This window comes from Misgurnus anguillicaudatus, chromosome 8, assembly GCF_027580225.2.
Source record: "Misgurnus anguillicaudatus chromosome 8, ASM2758022v2, whole genome shotgun sequence".
Classification (NCBI taxonomy): domain Eukaryota; kingdom Metazoa; phylum Chordata; class Actinopteri; order Cypriniformes; family Cobitidae; genus Misgurnus; species Misgurnus anguillicaudatus.
In genome coordinates this window covers 32,623,969-32,642,192 of record NC_073344.2, presented here as the reverse complement: position 1 = coordinate 32,642,192, position 18,224 = coordinate 32,623,969, and the positions used below count along the sequence as shown (strand labels likewise).

The window sequence follows — 18,224 nt, the reverse complement described above, 5'->3', positions numbered from 1 at the left end:
GATAAATGCTAAGATTGCTCTCTCTCTCTCTCTCTCTCTCTCTCTCTCTCTCTCTCTCTCTCTCTCTCTCTCTCTCTATCAATCTAAACAAACACACACATACATACACATACATCCGGGCTTCACTGTATTGATAATAATGTCATCTGGGAGTGAGGGGACTCATTGTGTAAAAGTCAAGGATGGCATTGTGTCCCAGTATCGTCCACTAGTTTATCACTGTTTCTTTGATGGCTCTGGACTCACAGACTTACAAAGGCCACTTTGTGCCTCAGTTCAGATGTTTTCGGACCACTGAGACAAGAAACTGTTGGGAAACATGTGAGCTCAGAGTACGGATAACACATCATCATTTAAAGGAATGTAATCAGTGCCAAAATAAAACATTTCATTACTGTGTCTTTAAATTTTGCTTTTGCTGTTCATGTCATTTCCCAAATTACAAAACGCCCCAACCGTTTCACAGCACTCACAATGCGTTATTATTATTGGTACACTCTGAACAATTCTTTCTTCTCCCCTTGATCTCCATTCAGACAGCATGCGAGTGTGTCAGTGTAGTAGTCACAGTTGGAAAACAGGTTTTGCAGACCAGCTCATCCTGCATCACCGGTCTGTGTGAGGCACTGATTGAACAAACATTACAGACAGACAGACAGACAGACAGACAGACAGGGCAACAGATGCAGTCTTACACAACAGCTACAATGAAATAAAATGTTTATTATTCCATGTATCATTAAAAGACTTTTTTCAGACCTGAACTTCATAAACAGCCTTTTATGGTTTGGGGGCAAATTACCTGTTAATATCTCACTAGAAAACAGTGCTATGGGCCAGAACACACCCTGTTGAGAGAGACACAGAGGGAGAAAGGGAGAGGGAGACATTATGTCTCTGAACAGATGGGTTTGGTGAAACTAGCATACTTGTCAGATTACCCATTTCTACCCTGTTTGTAATATTTCTTGACCAAAGTCACTTACGGACTTGTATGTTTATAAATCAGTGCAATTGCTTTTCAATTACACCTTTTGTTTTCTTTTCAAGTTACTGAACTGAAATTAATTACTGTGGGATTTGATTCCAGTAGTGCTGCCCTCTTCTGGTTAATAATGACACTGCTGTACAGGAATCCTGCAGGTTGTCTTTTGTAACAATGCAATTAATTAAATCAGCAAAACCAGGAAACCAGACAAGAAGAAAAAAATGGGCACAACCATTTTGGTTTTGGCACACACATTTAAAACTAAATGAATCATATTTTTAAATAAATAACACGGATCTCTGTTACAAATAAAAACTTACTTTAAAGGTGCCAAAGAACGCATTGAAATAATATAGCTGCAAGCAGCAATACCGGGATCAAGCCGAAAAGGGCACAAAAGGATGTAAAATTGAGATTGGATAAGCAGATTGAAGAACCTAGGTAAACCTAATAATTTCAGATGAAAAAACAAAAAAGTTATCAACATAAATAATGTAAGTTCTTGTCTATTGCAATCGTCCTTCTGTTATTGACAATCATGGAACATTAGAGCACTGAAGGACATGTGAGTGGTGTTTGCAGTGACAAAACATGGGTCACATCATGTTACAACAAGTTTAATTAGTCAAAAGAGACCATCCCAATGTCTCTACGATGTTCTGATGCAGAGATATAGCTTTTGCAAAACGGTTGATAAGGTATTTTCAATGGTTGCTAGGGACTGAATTGGCAACCACCAGTGATTATAGTCAAAGCCATGAAAGGAATAATCCATGATTACTCATGGTTTTAGATGTGTTGTTGCAGTAGTTTTAGGCAAAAATACCATATTTTATCTCAAAACCAGTAGGTGGCGCAATGACAAAATTGTGCATGCAACATCAGGTCATGGTTGTGTTACATCTAGCTAGTTTTATGTCTATACACTTTAGTTTAGTGAAGAAACAGTTGTATGACCATAGGGCTGGCTTGTTATCAAAGGTTTTGTTCAATTATAAGGCCATCTAGTGGTGCAAGCATACAATTTTTTTTGTGTAGCCTCAGAATGTGCGCATGCATCAGCATATCAAATCTGGTGAAAAAATATATTTTCGTTACGAAGTTACAACCATTTATGTGTAAAAAACACAAAATTTGAAGGTAATTTTTAGTTTTTTGCAATTTTCGGCCATTTCTGATGGAAATTTTAATATAATGCCAATAGAACTTTTTGTTCAGAAGGTAAGGTTAGTTTCTTCCTATGGTGTTTTCGAGTCGATCGGAAAAACGCTCGCGGAGATATTCACGCGTGTTTTTTAAGCGCTATTTTGCTGCGCAGGGTTAACCGTAAGGCTAATTTTGGCATGTTTGGTATCGTTGGACTCGGCAACTATTCAGAACTCCAAAGAAATAAGTCCCGTGAAAATGCGTCAATCGGAGCCAAAGTTATAGGCGTGTAAAGCATAAGTCTGACCACTAGGTGGCGCTGTGACGAAACTGTGCAGGCTCGCTCAGTTCCTGACTGGCATCTCAAGTGCCAAGTTTCGTGTCAATAGGCCTAAGTTTGGCGAAGATACAGCCTAAAATCTGTTTTTTTGTGCCCTACTTAAAATTCGTTGAAGCGCTATACGACAACGGATTGGTTTATCGAAATTCTTTTAATAACTTTTTGCCTTGAGTGTCTCTAGATGCTGCATACCGATTTTCGTGGAAATCGTGTGAAAACTCTAGGAAGAGTTCGCAAAAGTAGGTTTTACGAATAATTCAAAATGGCGGAAAAATTTTCATGACGGAAAATGACGAATCGTCTTGAGCCAAGGAATCAGAGGAAATAAGAATTTCGTTTCTAGGACTTACGGATCAGAAGTTATAAGCAAAAACGTAAGTGCAAATTTGGACTGTTGGTGGCGCTAGCGGGTTTGAGATAGAGACTCCAAAATTGCTATGGATATTATTTGGATTGCCCTCTGTCAGTGTGCCAAATTTCATAACTTTCCTACGTACGGTTCTATGGGCTGCCATAGACCGCAATGGAACAGGAAGAAGAATAATATTTTAAAAGAAAAAGAAAACTAACGGATACAATAGGGGTCTTCGCCCATTCTGGGCTTGACCCCTAAATATGTTAAATTGTTCTTTAAGTGCAAAAATGATCTAGAAACGGTTTTACATATCCATTTACAACCCTTTGTACCGAGTCCCTAAGGTGACATTGGAGTAAAAAAATCTAAAGTTTAGTTTCATGTGCTCACGCTAAACCTTCATGTGCAGAATTTTTTTTTTGTGCACGCGAAACTAAACACTGTAGTTTCACTTGCGCACGCAAAAGTTTCACGTAAGCACGCGATAGTTTCACGTGAGCACGCGATAGTTTCACTTTACTTAATTTTTGCTCCATGTCCCCTTAGGGGCTCCGTAGATTTTGTCCTTTAAATTAAATGGTCTATTTTTGCTTTATTTGGAAAGATCATGAATAATAATGTTGAGCTCTGCTCTGATTGGCTCTGCTGTGCTCTCTTTGAGGCTCATGCCAGTAGCTCACATTAGTAAACATGTTGGGGCGTACCTCTTGACTGTTAAATCACAGTTACATAATTATGCAGTCTTTTGCATGCACAAGGATAACATAGGAATGAGGAAACAAATGCGTTTAAGGCTCACGATATGTCATTACCATGTACAGAGCTCTTATTATTCATCTATGCTTATACAGTTTTTTTATGCTATGGCACCTTTAATGTTTTTTGTTCAAATACAATTGCACCCATAACTTACCCCATAGGCGGAGTTCATTGTAACAGACCGAGGGTTTGTTGTAACAGTTACTAGAAAATTCAATTTGAACACAAATAATTTAATATTATTCTGTCTATATACTAGAGATGAAAGCAAATCAAAACTTTTCACAAATTTACAGATCATTTTCTGACAATAAGAGAAAAAGACCAAAAGCAGATTGTTCGGCCCGATGTTATATACAAAATGGCTTTGTTACAATTAACCCGGCCTAGTACTGGCTTAAGATCATCTTTGTCCGGGAAACCACCCCTATATGATATGGGTGCGGTTTCCCGGACAGGGATTAAACTAGTCCTAGACTAAAATAAATAGCTGTCCAAACCGGAAAACAACTTGCACTGACATATCTTAAAATACATCAGTGCCCTCTGTTTTGCCTCAAAATGCACATAAGTAATGTATGTTTGTTAAAACTAGTTATATTTTTCAATTAAACTCAGGTCTAGTCCTGGCTTAAGCTAATCCCTGTCCGGGAAACCGCCACTTAGTATTTGTTTAGCTTTACTGGGTTAGGCTTATATATCTGTCATCAAAGTGTGCAATTTGAAACAAATATTGCTTCTGAGATTGGATAAAAACAACATTAAAGATAATATAAAACCAGCAAAAATTGTCATTTTCACATTTTTTATTGTACTGTTACAGTTAAAGAATTGTATGGAGAGAAAGATTTTAGTGTCTACAGTATAATAATCAACAATAATCTTTCTTTATCTACTGTAACAGAGTTACACACTTCATCCATGATTTCTATTAATTTAATTCATAATTCAACAAGAAATTGATAATTGTTATCCCTTTATTAATTATGTTCACAGACACTGTATAATGATTCACCCAACAGATAAAAAACAAAATAAGGAAAATACACACAAAAGTATATTCACCAAAATAAATAAATAAATAAAATTGTAATATAGAAGCAAATTTCTGTAAACCATCTTTACCTACCAAATAATCGCACAAACTATTTAAAGCAAACAATAAATATATTTCTCCCCTCAAATCAACAAAAGTGATGTATTTGAGCTCGTAACCCCTTTTGTTCTCGGATTTACTAAAAACTAGGTAACTCATTGACTCAATAACTTAGTTAATAAATAACCATGACAAAATGTACATTTGTAAGATAAGGCCACAAAACTTAACAGACTGGACAATTCACACCGTGAAGGTTTCTGTATAAATGACCTTGTTTGGATTAGATGCTAAACTGTCATGAACTGTCATGCGTCATTCTTATTGGTAGATAAACTGCATGGTGTTTAAGCAACAGCAAAACTGAATACGACGCGAAGCGTTACAAGGTGGGTGTGCATTATTTTCAAATCATTCAAAGGACCGGAGTCGATTATTCCGCTTATACCACAGTTACCACAAACATTACTCTGGTGGTTATTTTAAGACATTTGACAGGTCAGGTGTGTGTTTTACAGAAAAATAATCAACACCCATCTCAACCAATCAGAACAAAGCATTTAACAGCCCCATGATATAATTGTTTTTCTAACCTGTCTAAATCACACTTTTACAAAACTCAACTGACAAACAGGTCTGCAATGTCACGTACATGTCATGCACGTATTGTTAGCTTGATATAAATGCAAAGCAATGCAAGAACCCACAAACCAAATTAATAAAACACGCTCTTAGTATTTACACACACGCATGGTACAACATATGTTTTATCACTTGCTCATTTATGACGTATATTAGTCTGTAATATAGTTTGTGTTGGTACTACAAATAATACATCAGACGGTTGATATAACTTTAAGCGTATGGAATATTCAACAATAAATAAACAAATAGCTTAAATATAGCATTAATATAATCGTCTGGACTGAAAAACCAAACAAATAAAGTCAGAATGACAAAATTCACATTCATTAGGTTTTTAAAGTGAACCCACGAGACTTCACGTAAAACAAGAGCACACAGAAACAGATGAATTATGAAGCAGTTTGCCTTAAACCACCGACATATCTGGGGTTTGTTTACACGTGTTTATTTTTATGATTGAAAGCAACAATATATTCAACAGTTTAGTGCAATAATCTAATAATCCTATCTATCTATCTATCTATCTATCTATCTATCTATCTATCTATCTATCTATCTATCTATCTATCTATCTATCTATCTATCTATCTATCTATCTATCTATCTATCTATCTATCTATCTATCTATCTATCTATCATATATAACTGCCTACTAATCCATCTATGGGACTTCTTGCACAGCATGCACGCCATGCAGACAATACCGATGCAATTCCTAGGGACAAAACACTTTCGGCCATGCAACAGTTAGCCAAGTCGAATACAAAACTAAACAAGCTTTATTTACAGATACACTGAACAGACAACAACACTACATAGGGGTATTAGCACAAATACAGATGCGGGACCATAGATAGATACTCTCGCCTTGGGGTTCTGAGCATGCGTCAAAACCGCCGCCATCTTGGAACAGGGGTCTTGTAGAAAGTATCTAGGTAGAGCTGCTATCTCCGCCTGTACTTCGAATTCATGGACGATGCAGGAGTTTTGTGCTGCGTATGGATGATAGGCCTACTAGCACTATGCATTATAGTTAGAAAAAGTAGATTTTTATAATATCAAAACTTTAAAGGTGACATAGAATGATTGAACGGAGTATTTATCCTTGTTCTGTGATGTGACATGTAGACAAAAATTATTTTGTTTGGGTCTGTAATGCCTTAGAAGCTTCCTAAAAACCTCTCTCAGATAGCTCTATTAGGGTGGGGGATTTTAAACAAGTGGTTTTGCACCTATTTGGCTCCCCCTACTGGCTTAACTTGCATTCTCATTTCTGATTGGCTGACTTTGCTGCCACTCAAAAAATGTAGCCAATTATTTTAAAGTGGAGGGGCAGTTAGATGCCTGTGATGTCATAAGCATCAGTTTTTCAGATTGGGGTGTTTTCTGGCTGACATTTCTAAAAGAGAAGTTTCTGAGACTGAGATGTTTAGCATGTTTAGCACTTTTTGTATGTTTGTGAATGTGTGTAGACTACCATTATTCAACAAAGACAAGGTAAAAATGGTTTTTCATTCTCTGTCCCCTTTAATTATTTTTCTGGACTCAATGCTAAATACATGTCTGACTGTTTAAACGAACCAAAAGAAAACCAAGAAAATCGCATTCGTGACGATTTATGGTGATTTTATTTCCGTTACACCATTTCAAGATGGCGGCTCTTTTTGACGCATTCAGTCCAATGGACTGCCGACATCTAGTGTTCATATATATGATGCGGGACAAGCTCAAGACTCTACGTTCTTTCTACGATGTCCAATAAAAGCATTCGATATATTACGTCGCAGCCACATAGCGGCATGCAACACCGATCAACTCTGTCTGACTAAACACGCGCATGCATTTCTACTTCCTACTGCATCACAACGCCTAAATCACAACACTGAGCGACAGGAGCCATGCACTACAATCACAGACCGCATCTAAAGATTGTTAAATACTGCGTGTGCGTGAGGAGGCAAACTGCATCGTAATTACATCTACAGATATGAAGAATTATTTGAGCATATTACATAATACACAAGGAACTTTTTTTCATGACAACAACAATGTTGAAGAGTGTGTCTATGAGAGGGATATTGAGACAATGTACTGACAGGCTTACTGGGGAACCGTAAAAACTGAAAAGTCAACAGAGGAAATAAGACGCACATTGATCTGTGACTGCTTGTGTGTGTGTTTGTGTAACGGTGTGTGTATACCTACAAATGAAGTGCTCATTTACACAGAACATAAAAGGCTTTACAAACCAAAACAAACAAAAATCAAACAAACATATCCAAAGGCCAAATTAGTCCCACCCCACTCCCAAAGTGAGAGACGCCCCCATAATGAAAATCCTGCCCTCTCACTTCTTATTCTTCAGCTGATTGGCGAGCCAGTCGAGGCCTTCATACAGACCGTCGCCGCTGGTCGCACAGGTGGCTTGTATATACCAGTTGCGATGACGGAGCGAGTGGAGGCCGAGTTTATCTGTGATCTCAGCTGCATTCATAGCGTTTGGCAGATCCTATGGTGAAAGCAGACAAGATGGATTAAAAGATAACAGTTTTTATATTCACTTACGCTTACTGATTTGTAAATGTGCTTTTATAAAGGACGACCCAACCGATAAACTAAGGTAAACACACTGTTGATGGTACCCATTGACTTCCATAGTAGGAAAAACAAATACGATGGAACTGAATGGGTTTCGTAAACTGTGTGCTTACCATCATTTATCAAAATATCTTCAGAAGAAATAAACTTATACAGGTTTAGTGAGTAAATTATGACAGAAGTTCCATTTTTGGGTGAACTATCCCTTTAAGAAAACCTGGAATACCTGTTTGTTAGCAAAAACAAGAAGTACGGCATCACGCAGTTCGTCCTCAGCAAGCATCCTCATCAACTCCTCCCGAGCTTCATTAACCCTCTCTCGATCATTACTGTCAACCACGAAAATGAGTCCTAGAGATGTCATAGATAACAGAAACAAAAAGAGGCTATATATTCTGTAAAATGTAGCACACACATGGCTGTAGATCACGCAAGGGACATGTCAACTTGCCACCACCGTTCCCGCCCATGTATTTCTGTTTGCTACTATGATCTGAGTGAAGTAGCATTAACCCAATCACAAGTGAGCAAAGCATCTATCATGCACGCACGTCTGTTTGAACTACAAAAGAGTGAAACGGGAACAGCGAGTGGAGAACTGTCACTTGCCCGATCAGGTCAGTGCTGCGTCATCACAAAAGACTATTTCACGTGCTTTTAGGCATTGCCAATTTAAACATTTATGCACACTAAAACACAAAACATTTACTCACATCCTGTTTGAAAATGTTGCGTGTACACTCGAAGCACATGCCTGGAAGCTCACATCTTAAAGTGCCCATATTATGAAAAACTCACTTTTTCTGGGTTTTGGGGTGTTTATTTGTGTCTCTGATGCTCCCACACACATACAAACTTGGAAAAAAATCCATCCATGCTGTTTTGAGTGAGATACAGGTTTCTGAATGTCCTCTGCCTTGAGTCTCAGATTGCGCGAGTTTAAACTCAGCTCCGTTGTGACGTAACTAGCCGTTTCGTCACATTCAGTTTGAATTTTCCCGCCCACCACCCCACTCGCAGGTCTTCACCCATCAGGGAGCTAGAGAGCACAGAGAGAGCAGTCACTCCTCTATGCTGTTATCATGGCTCACAGAAATAACAGCGCTATTTGGATATTATGGATTATACTCCCGCCTACTTTTAAAAACGAAGTTTTAACGCGTGGTTATAGACCCCTTCACGGTTCACGTCACAGGCTGTTCCCACTGCGCATGTCGGGGTCAGAAAAGTCATTACAACAGATTGAGTTGCGTATTATTCGGTATCGTCAAAAATGCCTACTTACGTCGTGGGCTGTGAAAATCGCACCAGGTCTTCCGTTAAGTTTTCACGATTCATGCAGAATCTCAAAAACAAAAAAATACAACATCTGCGTCTACAAGCAATTAACGTGCAGACTGGGACAATGCAAAGATCAAAGAGGCTTGTGTTTGGGGTGCTCACTTCATTTGAGGTAAGTCATCATTTTTCAGCACTGTTAGATTAAATTATAAAGCCTAAATGGTATGAACAGTTCGACCCCGTGCTGCGCGCGCACCCGATAGTCATTCAATGTTTACAAACCTTGAAGGGGTCTATAGGAACCCGGAGTAATCTTATATACAGTGTGTTACCCATCAGATTGTAGGCGATAAGACCTTCATGCGAAATCTGATGTAAACAACAGACTATGTATCTATATTTCACGGATTATACGCATTTGTGGACAAAAATTGTCATTGGATGTATTTTATTGGACTTTCATGGAGCATTCACACATCTGAAACAGACTGGATTCGATTCGCGATCATTGTATCAACACAAAAGGTAAGAAGTCACGTTATATTTTGCATGTTGTCATCTTCTGTCACAAATTACTACATTTATGATGCTACAGCATCTTTATCTCAAAACAGAGATCATACATTGATGCTAATCCCGTAAATTATACCTTTTAAATGTATAGTAATGTTAAAATTGTTTGTAGAGTAACGTTAGGCTATATAGATATTTTTGCAGGCTAGATAGTTTACAGCGTGGTTTCGAAAGTTAAAAAAATATTTAACGGCTTTATTTTACAATTCTACAAGAACTAAGTAATAGTGCTTTGCCAAACTAAAAGTGTTTTGCCAAGCTAACCGAGACCGGGCCTTACCGCCCCGGCTTTTCTGACGAGGCTAACCCCCGAGCCTCTTATAACTTTACGGTCTGGACCTCCCGCTAGCTTCTAGCAATTAGCATGCAATCCACAAGCAGTATACATCCCCCGCCGGGTCTTAATTTCTGTAATTTGTGAAAATAATGCGTTTGAAAATGTTTTATAACTGGAATATGTTAGCATTGTCCAGGGAAAACGAGTGTATTGTTGAGACTGTTACACAATTGACTCTGGAATCATTGTGTGTCATGAGTTTCTTCTCCTGTAGTGTACTTATTAGTGATACTTTTCTGCATGATATGTCTGTTGGCAACATAAACCGTTAATAATAATAATATATAAAATAATAACACAGTATGGTCTGTACTGCTCACGATACCACTGAGTACGCGCACGGGCACATGACGTTAGTAGTGGGGCGTGATCAAAGGAGCAGCAGCTCATAAATATGTAATGACTAGCTCAAAACGGCACAATCTGAAATGCCCTGAAACAGAGACTCCTAGAGATGGGTAACAATCTTTTCCTACAAGCTATTTCGAGCAAACAACTTTTGAAACATGCTTTATGGAACTCATACACCTATTTAACTTGTGGAAAAGCTGTAATAAGATGGGCACTTTAATGCTTCAGATTATGTTATTTTGCGCTTAAATGCACATATTTACGTAAAACTATCTAAAATGCCATAATTATCCTTGTAAACACAGTTTATGTCTTAAGTTGAATGTAAGTGGTTGAGAATTGAAATGAATAGTGGCTTATTGAATCCGTGCACTTCCTCTCAAAGTGAAAGTATGCTAATGGCCAATGAAAAATCATTCGTCTTGACTCATTAACTTTTATAACTGCAAAAATGTTTAATCTGTACTTTATTTTAACTATATACTAGTATAAGACTATGAATGCAGTATTATTTTAAATTTGATTACATTTCTACAGACCAACCTGAAAAACATAAAAGCCCTGCTTATTTGTATGCTTGTTGTATTGTAATTGTATTGTAATGTAATTATTTGTACAATTGCTCATAATTTGTTATATTGTTTATTATCTGTTTTGTATTATTGAATATTTACTTATCTTTAAATAAAAAACACCTTCAACATTTCCCACATTTTCACAGTTCATTTTCAACAAATCCATCTTGAATAAAAAAAAACACTTGGAAAAATACATGGTCAGGTCAAAGTGTCTGAATAATTTTTGGTCCTAAATTTTTGTCAATTTTACTAGCAGACCACTGTAGGAAGAATTAGTTGGGTCTAATATGTCACTGTTTACTTTATTTTGCTTTACTACACTCTAAGAAAGGAGGTGTTATTTTTTTACACATCGTTTTGTGTTATCCTATTTAACACATTATGTGTTATTTTAACACATTATGTGTCATTTCGTGTCAATTCTGTGTTCAAATAAATTAAAGGGACAACACAATATGTGTTAAACATTACATGTGTTGTCCTTAACTAAACACAACATGTGTTGTTTTAAAGACACACCATGCAGTTATTTTACCTTAATATAACAGCTTCAAAGTCATTTCGATGGTAAACGACGTCATAGTATGGCGAATCATCCCCCTGTTGAAGCTCGGGAAGGACGCCGCTACCAGAACCAGCAATGCAAGCTTGAGAGAACCGCCCCTGACAAATCTCGCGAGAATCACGACTTGCTTTATGGCAACGACGTCACACACGTTAGGCTTGTTCGACTTTGTGCAGCGCTGCAAGAACCGGCAGTCGGATGACGTAAAAGTACCGCGAGAATGATCCGAGACGGCACTTTGACGTCATCCGGCTGTCGGTTCCTGCAGCCTGTAAAACAAGCCTGTAACAACAACTGCACGCGCGCATTTGAGACGTGATGCTCGATGAGGGAAACAGCTAAGAAAACCCGTTCGGAAGAGAGTAGAAAGCGAAAAAGAGAATCTGACCGAGTTAGGAACCGGACAAGAGTCCCACTCGGTCAGGTTTTTACTCGTTGGCGTGAGCTAATAGACAGCCCTGGATGCAAAAGGGATGCTGATCTGGCGATCTTGTTGATGGACAAGTAAGTAAATCTCTTATTTGTAAATTTGTTTGCGGTCTATGTTGTATGTGGTTGCGCTTGCTTGTAGTGTGTATTTTTTTACTAAGCTGTTCATTCATCCAGTGTTGATAATTACACCAGTAAAATAACTTCAACAAGGGTCTAGCTAGCTTACGATCATAAGAGCATTTAGCAGACCTGCTAAAAAACACTCGTTTCTCTTACATGTTTTTTTTTTGGCCATCTAAACTCAAGTGTTGTGTTGTGATGTGTACGTAGTCATTTGTCTAATTTCGATTTCTTATGGCCTACGAATAACGGCCAATGTTATGAAATAATGCAACGTATACAATTAACTTTGTCAATGCATTTTGTAATGTTTACATTACAATTGAAAAACAAATACAACTATACAGTAGACATAACGTTAGACTATAGACTGTTTACTTGTGATTAAGCTGCAATCTTGTAAAAACGTAATAAGCCAGCAAACGCGGTAGGCTACTTTATTATTATATGCCTACTCTACACTTGGCATAAACTTCTTATTATCCTATTACCATCATCTGTAGTTTAGTAGACATGCAGTAGCCTAATATTTGTATGAAATTGTGAAACATTCCCTGGTCATTATCTTCGGAGTCCATCTCACGCCCAACACTATCCTTACAGGTACGTACAGAGTGGGCGTGCGAAATTACGACAGTTGCAAGTTTTCCCCAGTGACTCTAGGGGTCGCTGTTTGACAAAAACGTCAAACTGCATGGAATGCCTTTAAAGGATTAGTCCATTTTCTTGAAAAAAAAATCCAGATAATTTACCCACCACCATGTCATCCAAAATGTTGATGTCTTTCTTTCTTCAGTCGAGAAGAAATTTAGTTTTTTGAGGAAAACATTCCAGATTTTTCTCAATTTAATGGACTTTAATGGACCCCAACACGTAACAGTTTTAATTCAGTATAAAATTGCAGTTTCAACGGACTCTAAACGATCTCAAATGAGGCATATGGGTCTTATCTAGCAAAACGATTGTCATTTTTGACAAGAAAAATAAAAAATATGCACTTTTAAACCACAACTTCTCGTCTATCTCTGGTCCTGTGACGCGCCAGCGCGACCTCACGTAATTGCGTAATGCCGTGGAAAGGTCACATGTTACATATATGAAACGCACATTTGCGGACTATTTTAAACAATAAACTGGCACAAAAACATTAATTAGTATCATTCCACATACAACAATGTCGGAACGGTCCTCTTTCTCCACACTTGTAAACACTGGGGCGTAGTTTCGCATACGTCATCTCCGTCATATCCGTGACCTCTTGATGTGATGAGGTATTACATGAGATTGCGCTGATGCATCACACGACCGGAGGAAGACGAGAAGTTGTGTTTAAAAGTGCATATTTTTTATTTTTCTTGTCAAAAATGACAATCGTTTCGCTAGATAAGATCATTATGCCTCGTTTGGGATCATTTAAAGTCCTTTGAAAAGGCAATTTTAAACTTGATTAAAACTGTAAAGTGTTGGGATCCATTAAAATGAGAAAATCCTGGAATGTTTTCATCAAAAAAAAGAACAAAGAAAGACATCAACATTTATACACATACAGTGGGGCAAAAAAGTATCTAGTCAGCCCCCGATTGTGCAAGTTCTCCTACTTAAAAAGATGAGAGGGGCCTGTAATTTTTATCATAGGTACACTTCAACTATAAGAGACAAAATTAGAAAAAAAATCACATTGTCTGATTTTTAAAGAATTTATTTTCAAATTATGGTGGAAAATAAGTATTTAGTCAATTTTAAAGTTCATCTCAATACTTTGTAATATACCCTTTGTTGGCAATGACAGAGATCAAATGTTTTCTGTAAGTCTCCAGAAGGTTTTTACACACTGTTGCTGGTAGTTTGGCCAATTCCTCCATGCAGATCTCCTCTAGAACAGTGATGTTTTAGGGCTGTTGCTGGGCAACTCAGATTTTCAACTCCCTCCAAAGGATTTCTATGTGGTTGAGATCTGGAGACTGGCTAGGCCACTCCAGAACCTTGAAATGCTTCTTACGAAGCCACTCCTTCATTGCCCGGGCGGTATTTTTGGGATCACTGTCATGCTGAAAGACCCAGCCACGTTTCATCTTCAATGCCCTTGCTGATGGAAGGAGGGTTTTACTCAAAATCTCACGATACATGGCCCCATTCATTCTTTCCTTTACACGGATCAGTCGTCTGGGCCCATGGCAGAAAAACAGCCCCAAAACATGATTTTTTCCACCCCCATGCTTCACAGTAGGTATGGTGTTCTTTGGATGTAACTCAGCATCTTTCTCCTTCGAACACAAGAAGTTGAGTTTCTGCCAAAAGGTAATTTTTTGGTTTCATCTGACCATATGACATCTCCAATCCTCTTCTGGTTATCCAAATGATCTCTAGCAAACTTCAGACGGGCCTGGAAATGTACTGGCTTAAGCAGGGGGACAAGTCTGGCACTGCATGATTTGAGTCCCTGGCGGCATAGTGTGTTACTGATGGTAGCCTTTGTTACTTTGATCCCAGCTCTCTGCAGGTCATTCACTAGGTCCCCCCGTGTGGTCCTGGTATTTTTGCTCACCATTCTTGTGATCATTTTTACCCCACAGGGGTGAGATCTTGCGTGGAGCCCCAGATCGAGGGAGATTATCAGTGGTTTTGTATGTCTTCCATTTTCTAATAATTGCTCCCACAGTTGATTTCTTCACACCAAGCTGCTTACCTATTGCAGATTCAGTCATCCCAGCCTGGTGCAGGTCTACAATTTTGTTTCTGGTGTCCTTTGACAGCTCTTTGGTCTTGGCAATATTTGAGTTTGGAGTCTGACCATTTGAGGTTGTGGACTGGTGTCTTTTATATTGGTAACAAGTTCAAACAGGTGCCATTAATACAGGTAACAAGTGGAGGACAGAGGAACCTCTTAAAGAAGATGTAACAGGTCTATAAAAGCCAGAAATCTTGCTTTTTTTGTTATTGACCAAATACTTATTTTCCACTAAAATTTGCAAATAAATTCTTTAAAAATCAGATTTTCTGGATTTTTTTTCTTATTTTGTCTCTGTACCTATGATAAAAATTACAGGCCTCTGTCATCTTTTTAAGTGGGAGAACTTGCCCAATTGGTGGCTGACTAAATACTTTTTTGCCCCACTGTATATATACATGTCCTTGTCCCCCTCACTTTTAAGATGCAGGCTACGCCCCTGAGCACACACCTACGAAGGTGTGCTACAATTTTTCACAGCTTGTATTTAAGGGAGAGCAGCTGACACTGTATATGTATCTCACCCTGTGTATTTTGAAAGTAGTGTCTCCAAAGCGGTCTGATCTTATCTTGACCACCCACGTCCCACACAGTGAAGCTGATGTTCTTATACTCCACCGTCTCCACATTAAAGCCTGGAACAAACACAATAAATGACAAAACTACCCATTTATTTTGTATATATATATATATATATATATATATATATATGATGTCATAAAATTATGATATGTTGAGTAGAGGACGTGTATAGGGGTGGAGTCATGTAAGACACAGCCCCTTCAGTGTTCTTGATATTATTGCATCTGGATCTACACATTGCAGTTGATCCTTTTACTGGATATGTACAGGGTGTTAAAATGGCAACAATAGCAACAATGACAGCAGGAGAAACATTTTACCAATGGTTGGGATGGTGGTTACGATCTCTCCCAGCTTCAGTTTGTACAGGATCGTGGTTTTACCAGCAGCATCTAATCCAACCATAAGGATCCTCATCTCCTTCTTCCCTATCAGGCTCTTCAGCAGATTGCCAAAAATATTCCCCATGATTCAATGCTGTGCTTCGTCTGGCCAATCACAATCCAGAAATCCGCGAATCTGTTTGTGTGGAAGGACCCAGTGTAAAACAAGGTTATGTAGTCAAGAAAAGGACTCCTGAATCCTGAAAAAATTGACAAAATGTGTTATTCTCAATGTACATGACATGTACTCACTTTTCTTATTCTCACTAGTATGCTTTATGAACTGAAGCTACAAGTTAGTTAGCATACAAAGACATTTAACTGAAAGATTACGGCATCATCTTGCCATGTCTTTAGGCTGTAGTACAATCTGTTCCCCTTTTTCATAAACCTCCTTTACATGAACCACCAGTCATCTCCCATCATTTCCAGATGGAGATGTAGCACACATTCCCCCATAACCCTTCTGTCCCATTTTGTTGAAGTCAAACTATAAACCCCATATGTTGAATTGAAACATATCGTAACTATAGGGTAAAAAGTCTTAATGTTTATGTTTGGTTTCCACCATATTGTCTGAAACTACCCTTCAAATTATAACATGAGATCAGACACATTAAAGGCAATGGCCTGAATACTTACCAGTTACCATTTACATTTTTGCTTTTTTATATTAAAGAATGTTCATTTAATGACTGTTTAATCATCTTTATTATACACTCCCAAAAAAATGCTGTGTTATTTTTAACCCAGCGTTGGGTCAAAAAGGGACAAACCCATTGGGCTGTAATTTACCTATGATGGGTTCTTTCAACTCAAAATGCTGGTTTGTTTTAACCCATTGTTGAGTCAAATAAAACATTTTTTGGGTAAATTAAACACAACAGCTGAGTTGTCCCTTCTGGACTCAATGCTGGGTTGTAAATATCAATTTGTACAAATGCATAAATGTAAATAAAGGTTCCAGATTTGGAAACAAAATGTGACAAGTCAAGACTAAATAAAACTGCTAAATAAAACAGCAAAACCAGCCTAAGTTGGCTGGTTGCTTTTACCTGGTCTCGCATGGTGGTTTCAGCTGGTTTAGAGGGCTGCTCTGACAACATTTTAGGTGGTCAATCTGGTTTTAACAGGTTGGGATTAAAAGACCACCTAAAACCAGCTTAACACCAGCTTGGCCACGCTGGAAGACCAGACCACTGGGAGGACCTAAAATGCTACTTTCAGGTTAAACCAGCTAAGACCAGCCAACCCTCTTAATCTGGTTTTGATAATGCATAATGTGATGATGTATGGTCTGATTCTATCAGCGCTGTCCATGGTGCTGACTCCCATTTAGTAACCCCACCACCACTAAAACACATCACACTGCCTGCCATATGTGTATACTAATACTATTCATATAGTATAATATTTATAGACTTTCTTGTTTCTATATATTTCATCCAACCCAGGCTTGCCCAAACCCCGGCAACGACTTAATATCACGAGGCGTCGAAAATACTCCGTGGGATGTCCTCATTTAATATAACATGATTGTACACGTAATAAAACTATGAATACTGCTAGAATTGTGATCATTTGCTGCCAGTAAATCTACCCGAAAGGCCTAAAAATATCCTTTCATAATGTCGGCGTAGGACACAACGATCTTCAGTATGAAGGGAGACGTTCGGCACGAAGCAGAATATTGTTCATTTATACAAGATTTTCATTATAATCCAAAAGCAAATCAGCATCGATCAAAACCAATCGTAACAGGAGAGTTATAACGCCTGAAAGGACGTAATGCGGCCACATCATCCGTGATAACAGATCCTCATTCATTCATTTGGAGAAATAGGGACGCTACGTGCCCTATTTCCTCGCGGAAGGCCTGTCGCTTATCCCTTTTCAAAAGCAATAAATAAAACTCGGTTCAGTTCTACTAAACGCAAAAGCAACATTTCTATCAGTCAAGACCGGTTTCATCTGAAACATTAAGACAATTTAACATATTGGTTTACCTTTCGAGATGACACCAGCCGATCTTGGACACGGAGAGACGCAGAGGAGATCTCGCGAGAACATCCCAGGATGAAGTATTTGTGCCGGTATTCTCGCGATGATTGGCTTTCGCATCTTAGCTGCCTCTAGTCAGGTCAGGTAGTAGATGACACGTAAAGGAAACGATACAATAAGGCTTCAAACTTTCAACTTAGGATACCCTCTTTATTTTGTATTTTATTTTTTAATTTATTTATTTTTTTTCCTTAAAGTGTATTTCTTTTACTTTAAATGTTATTTGTAATCCTTTATGTTTACAATGGTGCTACATGATGTTTTTATTGTACAATTTTTATGATAAATATAAAGCACAATCATTAA

General features: G+C 38.1%; 1 protein-coding gene across 2 annotated transcripts; it reads right to left on the bottom strand.

Annotated features, from left to right (window-relative positions):
- Positions 1-4,376: 4,376 nt before the first annotated feature.
- Positions 4,377-17,961, bottom strand: arf3b (ADP-ribosylation factor 3b). Of its 2 annotated transcripts, XM_055212767.2 has the most exons (5): positions 17,864-17,961; positions 15,795-15,993; positions 15,417-15,527; positions 8,154-8,278; positions 4,377-7,838 (listed from the first exon to the last, which is right to left on the bottom strand). In XM_055212767.2, the coding sequence occupies exons 2-5, from the start codon at positions 15,940-15,942 to the stop codon at positions 7,677-7,679; spliced, it is 546 nt and encodes a 181-aa protein (XP_055068742.1). In that variant the 5' UTR covers positions 15,943-15,993; positions 17,864-17,961; the 3' UTR covers positions 4,377-7,676. The 2 variants fall into 2 exon arrangements, with proteins under 2 accessions (XP_055068742.1, XP_055068740.1); XM_055212765.2 differs by lacking the exon at positions 17,864-17,961 and having other exon boundaries at positions 15,795-16,062.
- Positions 17,962-18,224: the final 263 nt, after the last annotated feature.

Excerpts from the sequence above, each read along its gene's own strand:
- arf3b (XM_055212767.2), bottom strand. The coding sequence starts at position 15,942 with ATGGGGAATATTTTTGGCAATCTGCTGAAGAGCCTGATAGGGAAGAAG. Across the intron at positions 15,528-15,794 it reads AACCACCATCCCAACCATTG|GCTTTAATGTGGAGACGGTG; the intron begins GTAAAATGTTTC and ends TGTTTGTTCCAG. Across the intron at positions 8,279-15,416 it reads CTACTTTCAAAATACACAGG|GACTCATTTTCGTGGTTGAC; the intron begins GTGAGATACATA and ends TGACATCTCTAG.